The sequence below is a fragment of the Nicotiana tabacum genome, chromosome 22 (assembly GCF_000715075.1).
Source record: "Nicotiana tabacum cultivar K326 chromosome 22, ASM71507v2, whole genome shotgun sequence".
Classification (NCBI taxonomy): domain Eukaryota; kingdom Viridiplantae; phylum Streptophyta; class Magnoliopsida; order Solanales; family Solanaceae; genus Nicotiana; species Nicotiana tabacum.
In genome coordinates this window covers 22,356,692-22,363,897 of record NC_134101.1, presented here as the reverse complement: position 1 = coordinate 22,363,897, position 7,206 = coordinate 22,356,692, and the positions used below count along the sequence as shown (strand labels likewise).

Sequence of the window (7,206 nt, the reverse complement as noted above, 5' to 3'; positions counted from 1 at the left end):
TAACATTTTCGAGTACAAGTTGTTGAAGATTGAGAAAGTTAACAAACAACCGACGGGATACCAGGAATATCAAAAAAAAATGAGTGCAATAAGAGATGTTAAACTTTGTTAAATGAGTTCTAGTTTTTCTTTGATAATTGTCGCAATATTTTTTTCACTTGAAACGGAACAATAGACCAGATTTTCAATCGTGAAGCAAGGACCGTGTTATCCCCTAATTCAATATCCTGGAAAATTTTCAAGAAATCTTATCAAATAATCTCACAGTTAGTCTTTAATAAGTATTCAATTACCTTTGATCATCATAAACACAAACATGCACACCATCATCATCAACAGTTATATATGTGATTCAAACAACATAATCAAGAACTCATAATCCTTTATCTTCTCTTTTTTCACATCTGTGCAGTATTAACTGCATCACATCTCCTCCTCACCTCTCCTTGATTGCCAATTTTAACTTGATAAATATTAAGCTTCTCCATGGCATGAGCAAAATCTATAGAGAAAGCCTGGCTATCATTTGCATATTTCTCAACAAATGGCCTTGTCCTTGGATCACTCAAAAGCAATTGATCAGAACCAAGAACTCCTAAACCCTTCATCAAATTCTTGAAAAACATGTTATCAAAAGTGCCGGGGGTTATCACGTCAAGGAAGGCTGCCATGTCAGTGTTAGTCGTATAATTCGCGCACATTCCTCTCAATCTTTCTGCCAATTTGGGATTCATTGTTGGGTCAGGAGTGCCAAAAATTCGATTAGCAAACTCCTTGCAATGAGCAAAGCCAATAGTATGTCCACCTCCAACTAATGCAACCATTTCTTGGATGTTGAAACCTAGACCTTGGAATGTTTTGATCATTTGATCTATTGTTTCATTTGCACGAGGTAATTTTCCTTCTACACTTGAAGCTTGGGAAACAAGGCTGTCTTTTCGGCCTAGAGGAACTTTATAGTGAGGTCCACCAGTCATAACAACAAGATTCCTTGTAGCTGTGGCAAGAATATCTGCACAAGATACAACGCCAGGGCAAGCAAGCTCGAGGGCGGTCTTGATACGTGAAATAAGATCGAAGCCATCGCCTGCAAGGGAGTGGTTGATGTCATGCTCGAGCTCAGGTTTGGTGAAGGCTGTTGGCTTGATAAGGACGGAGGCATCACAACCATCCACAGCACAGTCGTGGAAAAAGAGACTTAGGGTAGCTGCCGCAGCGACAGGGAACTGCTGTTGCTTTTGGAGGACAACGTCCCTAACAATTTCTTCAAATTTAGGACATGTTTTGGCATAGTAGTCCAATGTGAGGGTTGATTGGGTGAATGAAACGGAAGCTAGAGATGAAAATAAGAGGAGAAGAATCCATGGCAAAGCCATGGTTGATTGAAAAATAAACCCTGCCCCCTCTCAAAAAGGGAAAGAGAAGCTGGACCAACTTGAGAAAAGTAAAGAATGCTAAGAAAAGAAGGTGAAAGTAGAGAAGAATGGAAATGTTGTGGTAAAGAGAGGTCTTAGGGAAAGGACGACTCCATTTTCATTCATGGGATTTTGTGCTGATAATTTTTCATGGCTGGATTTCAGCTGAACATGAAATGCGGTTGACCACTTGATTGAAAGGTGTAATACCTTTGTTTCATTTTAATTAAACTTAAACCAGTTTTTGAAGGTGCATACATTTTTCATTCTATCTGGTGAAATCACACGCTTGTCCGTGAAAACATATTGATTGCGTCTTGACTCTTTTACAGAGTATACCTGCATCAAATGAGGTTGATCATAATGATGATGACCCTAAGACCTATGAAGAGGCGACACAAGGTTCTGGCAATGAAATATGGAAAATGGATGTGAAAAAAACTTTCCTTTATGGTGAGCTAGAAGAGGATGTGTACATGACACAACCTGAAGGTTTCACTTCTCCGCCTGATCATAATAAGATTTGCAAGCTACAAAGATCCATTTATGGACTAAAGCAAGCTTCTCGAAGTTGGAATATTTGCTTTAACAAGACAATTGAAAAGTTCAATTTTGTTAGATGCAAAGAAGAGCGTTGTTGTCACGACCCAAAATCCAACTAGTCGTGATGGCACATAACACAACCCATTAGGTAATCCAACTTTCAATTATCTAATTCCAATAACAATTATTAAAGCAATTTAAGTAAATAAAGATCCTAATCTTATACATTCCCCAAGAATTGGTAGTACAAATCATGAGCTTCTAAGAATAGAGTATACAAAGCTGGTATAAATTAAACGACGGAATATTGCCAACAAAATCACTTTACAATGGAAGGCTAGCTTAACCTCTTGACCCAATCACTACTGTTTCCATTTTAATCACCTTTAGTTTTTCTATATTCTGAAAAAGCTCCCAGTCCCCAACAAACTTAGGTGCGTCAATAAATTACCAGAATAAGGAGAAAAATAATCGGTCTGAATTACATTTCTTAGTTAGGTAGCCATCTCATCAACTTCGGAATGAAATACAAAACTTGGAAAAGTAGTAGTTATATCCCTGCATCAAAACAAGAAAAATCTCATCAGACAACGTCCTCCATCGAATTTATTTATGTTCACCATATATCCAATATCAAACATGATACCTCAGATACGAAAGGGTCATTATCTTCAATAATGAAGGATTTCGGCCCACAAAATTGTGCCACTCAGATTTGTCAATCTTTCCGTCCTGATTTGAATCTGCCTCCAAAAATGTCTACACATTGAAATTACATTGACTAGTTACTAAAATTCCACCAGACAAGACTATTAGGAGTGCAAATGACCAGCAAGGTGAAAGATGTTGTTATGGCTAGTTCGAATATGCTATTCTTGGTTGAGAGGCAAGGATCCAACGACATATTAAAGTGATACTAAATGCAAACAGAACGCATTGGTTAACTTTACATCTTATCAAACAGAGGAGCAGAGGTACCAATTTTATGGACTAGGATGATGGAAACTTAAATTGGTTATCATCAGTAAATTACCTTATCCAGTATTATCTCAATGATCTCGTCGGCCAACTTCATCTCAGACTCGCATAAAATTGCAATTAACATCTGCTTAACCTGCCAAAATTACAGACAATACTAAAAATCAAAATATGATGTAAATGTGATTTCATCTCTGTATAACCATTCATCAGACACTGCTTTGAACTCTGAAGGGGAAAGTAAGCAAATATCAAATGACTGCTTCCTCCAACTTCCAAGATGGCTAAGAACTTGAGTAAAGGGGTGGTTACAATATGCAAAGAGTACACAGCCAATAAGTGACTTGAAGTGCAATAAATGCCTGGAAAATGCCAGTCTCTAAGTCTTCCATAGAAGCTGCTAAAACTTAAAATAAGGAAGAGAAGAACAACTAGTAGACTAACAGCAGCAGAGTGAAAAGTGCACGGTCTTAAACATCTAGAAAGAATATAAGGTTCAACTTTTTCTCTGACCTAATAATGATCATGGACCAATGAGACAGATAGGATCAAAGACCACATTCAAACTTCCTCCCTCCAAGTATACTTACGTTGGCCCGTCTTAAGCAAAAAGAGTTGAAAACGAACAATCAACACTTATCGCTTTTCAAATAACAATAGCCGCAAGATTTGGCAACACTTATCACTCTCCACAAACACGGTTAGAGGAAAGGAACCTTAATTTGTTCAACAACAACAACAACAACAACAACAACAACCCAGTATAATCCCACTAGTGGGGTCTGGGGAGGGTAGTATGTACGCAGACCTTACCTCTACCCTGGGGTAGAGAGGTTGTTTCCAATAGACCCTCGGCATCCTTCCCTCCAAGAACTCCCACCTTGCTCTTGGGGTGACTCGAACTCACAACCTCTTGGTTGGAAGTGGAGGACGCTTACCATCAGAGCAACCCACCTTGTTCAAAAGACAATAAAACTCATTACTTTTTTCCTTTTCATATTTATGTATCTTTTGAGAATGTGACAAGCTCCAACTTTGCAACAAGCTAAAAATTACAAGATGCTTCTAGACGATTTTCAACACAGCATGAAAACTGACAAACTAGAATAGAATACCTCTTGCCGCTCAATGAACCCCGTGCCATCCAAATCATAAAGCCTAAATGAAACTGCAATGGCAGAATGATGAAGTTTCCATCTGACTATTTGGGTGCCAGTTAAGCATTTAATGGAAACATAAAAGACGAATTAAACAGTTATATTTATCTTTTATTTCACTTACAATTGATCTTCTCTTCTTGCGAGGCATTTGGGTGGAAAACATTAAGTGCCCTAACAAAATCACCAAAATCGATAACTCCTTTTTGCTTTACATCAAAGAGATAAAAAATCTGCACGCAGAAAGTTCAAGAGGCAAATTGATATACCATAAATAGTTCTGAGCTTTTTCATGTAAATTTATATCAGCTTAGCTTAATCCACATCTTGATGACATATTATAGGCGTTCTTTGATACAACATATTAAGCTATAACCTCTATGCTAATTTTACTTCAAGCAATTCTTAAAAAGCATGCTCAAACTGCCAGCTATGAACCAGCACTATATCAAAGAGGAAAAAATCAACATACTCAAAGAAGTAATCATACCCGATTTGCAAAAAGGTTTTCTTTATTTCTGTTCTTGAATAAAGCCAACTGAAATTCTTCCTGCACCTCCAACATGATTTTCACAAGCATAAGCACTAAAATAAGTACTTATAAGGGGAAAAAAAATATATTATCCTATAATAGATCTTCAGAAGTTTCAGCAGAATTTTTTAACCACAAAACAGTTTGATATTCTGTGCCGTTATTAGAAACTAAAAAGGAAAAGAGATGCAAGGATGAGATGTAGTCTCCAAAGAAAATAGACTTCATCAAATTGATACCGTAATAGAATTGCAAATGAAGCCATGCCATTCTCTGCAATGCATAGCTTCGACTATCTATGGCAGTGCAGTTTACGTGAAAGAGCAAACTCCACCAAATATCTCCCGGAAATAACCTTTTCACTCTTGCAAAATTAACTTTCTCATCTCATGATAGAGTAACCATCAGAAAAAGGCAATTATGATTCCTGTTGTAGCTGTGACAGGGAAAGTTTTTCCATGCCTACCAAATGCCATGATTCAAGATACATCAAGTAATATTACATTTTTCCATCCCTTTCCATCTTTCAAGTAAAGTAGTCTATAACACTACCTTCTAACTTTAATTGAAGGTCAAAAGGCAAAAAAGTTAACTCATAAAGATGCCCAGTTAGATGATGAAAGACACAGAATTTAGTCTAGTATTGAAGTAACTCATACAACATCCATCTGGAATGATGCAGCAGGAAGTCACAACCCCACATTGAGAGCCAGTAAGAGTATGTTTGGGCATTAAGGGAAGACTACCTTGCTAATTAGGCCATCATCAATTACCGAACTGCTAATATTCTTGAACAGCTCAAACAATGCTTCAACTTCGCTTACACTAACTGCAAAAGAGGAAATAACAGAGAGGAAAACACATAAGCAACTAAGCAAGGACATGCAAAAAGAGGATTTGGGTAGTAGGAAACAATACAAACTGGGTTTTGGGGTTTGAGTGGGAATAGATAAACAACTAAAATTATTCTGCGAGAACTTATGGGATAATCAAATGACTAGACCTGAAGTTTGTAACTACATCAGGCCAATGTCTGTTTAGAGCACTTAAAACAATTAATAGATCGAATATATTGTAAGAGTAATTCATAGAACCTAATGGTACAGGTCCGCACCAAATTGTTGCAAGCCTAGGTACCTTTCGATGCTAATTTTTAACATACCTCTGAAGTAACAGTTTCATTTCAACAGATTATTGGATCATAAATTCTCATGCCCAATTCTTATTCATGTTTCCAGGAACTTCTCTATCATCTATTTTTCTTCTATCCATTTCCACGTCATCACAGTTAAAACTTTGATATGCACGTCTCATCTTGCTGAATAAAAGACTGCTCAAGCTATACTTTCAAATTTTAAGATAAGAAGCACCACATCCCACACGAAGAGGCTACAAGCATAATGCCAGCCATAAACACTGAAATGGATTCAACACCTTAAAAATGGAAAGGAATTCAGAATCAAAGGTCATTGCTTTTGACTTCCATTCACTTTTGCCAGATTGTTCACTACAAACCTCTTAATTCAGAGGCAAGCTCAAATTGTATCAAATCAAATGCACACATTAAAATCACAATTGAAGAAAGATCAATAAATAACTCACAGGCTGTTTGAGATGCAAGGACTACAGGATCTTCGTGTCCAGGGAACTGCTTTTTTGCTGTAGACTGGAAACAGCCCATCTACTGAAGAACGAAGAGAAACGAGGAAGAACACAACTAGACTAGTACTGAGCAACCAGCTTCACTACAATATATCATTGAAACCATCTTATCCAAGCAATTACACGGCGCAGATTCAAGGGAGAAGAAAATACTGTAATACTTAAAGCCAATTAAGCAAAACTCTCTATAATACATGCACATTGATAACCTAAAAAAGATGAGAAAGTATCATGCTACAACCGGCATCATATTGACAGTGTAGAACATGAATCCTCTACCAAATTATGTAATCTTAAAATGCGAACATCAAGTAGTATAAAAAAGGGGGGAAATTGGGGAACATACCGATTGATCAGACCGTCCACTGAACAGACAAACAGAAAAGTCTGAGAAGGAGCTAGTTATATAACAGCTCGAAAAGCAGGTGTAATATCAATGGCTATGAAGTTTTTGAATTGAAGGTAGGCCAAATTGGAGAAAATTGGGGGCAAAACAAAAAACAGTAGGGTGAGTGATGCGCACGCGCTTTCTAGATCGTGGAAGTTGAGGGCTGTTTGCCCTGGACAAAATGGAATATTCTTTATTTTCTTCTAGAAAGACTTGACTAAGTTAGAAAAAACTTTAAATTGAGTTGAGGATATTATATTGAGCCCTGGACTAAGTTTTTTTATCCGCATATATAAACTTTTATAAAAATACTAGTAATAATTAAGTTTGTCAATGTATTATTTTTTTTTTTTAGAATTCCAAGAAAACCCGCAGCCGCTACGGTCTCTGTCACAGCCTGTCTTCGGGTGAGCACTCTATAATGAGCATTCTGTGCGCATTGGGTAAACCTCACTGTTATTATTATTTTTATTTTTATTTGGAATTCCAAGAATGCCTTCGGGTGAGCACTCTATAATGAGCATTCTGTGC

At 37.1% G+C, this 7,206-nt stretch overlaps 2 protein-coding genes across 4 annotated transcripts; both read right to left on the bottom strand.

Annotated features, from left to right (window-relative positions):
* Positions 1-267: 267 nt before the first annotated feature.
* LOC107776183 (peroxidase 41-like) lies at positions 268-1,469 on the bottom strand. Its single transcript, XM_016596033.2, has one exon. It carries the CDS (start codon positions 1,374-1,376, stop codon positions 399-401), a length of 978 nt encoding a protein of 325 aa, XP_016451519.2. The 5' UTR covers positions 1,377-1,469; the 3' UTR covers positions 268-398.
* Positions 1,470-2,217: 748 nt separating this feature from the next.
* On the bottom strand, positions 2,218-6,864 carry LOC107776182 (calcineurin B-like protein 1). Of its 3 annotated transcripts, none has more exons than XM_075244647.1 (9): positions 6,634-6,864; positions 6,228-6,309; positions 5,372-5,454; positions 4,584-4,643; positions 4,218-4,326; positions 4,052-4,104; positions 2,992-3,072; positions 2,605-2,717; positions 2,218-2,516 (listed from the first exon to the last, which is right to left on the bottom strand). In XM_075244647.1, the coding sequence occupies exons 2-9, from the start codon at positions 6,304-6,306 to the stop codon at positions 2,453-2,455; spliced, it is 642 nt and encodes a 213-aa protein (XP_075100748.1). In that variant the 5' UTR covers positions 6,307-6,309; positions 6,634-6,864; the 3' UTR covers positions 2,218-2,452. The 3 variants fall into 3 exon arrangements, with proteins under 3 accessions (XP_075100748.1, XP_016451518.1, XP_016451516.1); XM_016596032.2 differs by having other exon boundaries at positions 6,228-6,365; positions 6,634-6,863; XM_016596030.2 differs by having other exon boundaries at positions 6,228-6,370; positions 6,634-6,862.
* Between the last annotated feature and the right edge of the window lie 342 nt (positions 6,865-7,206).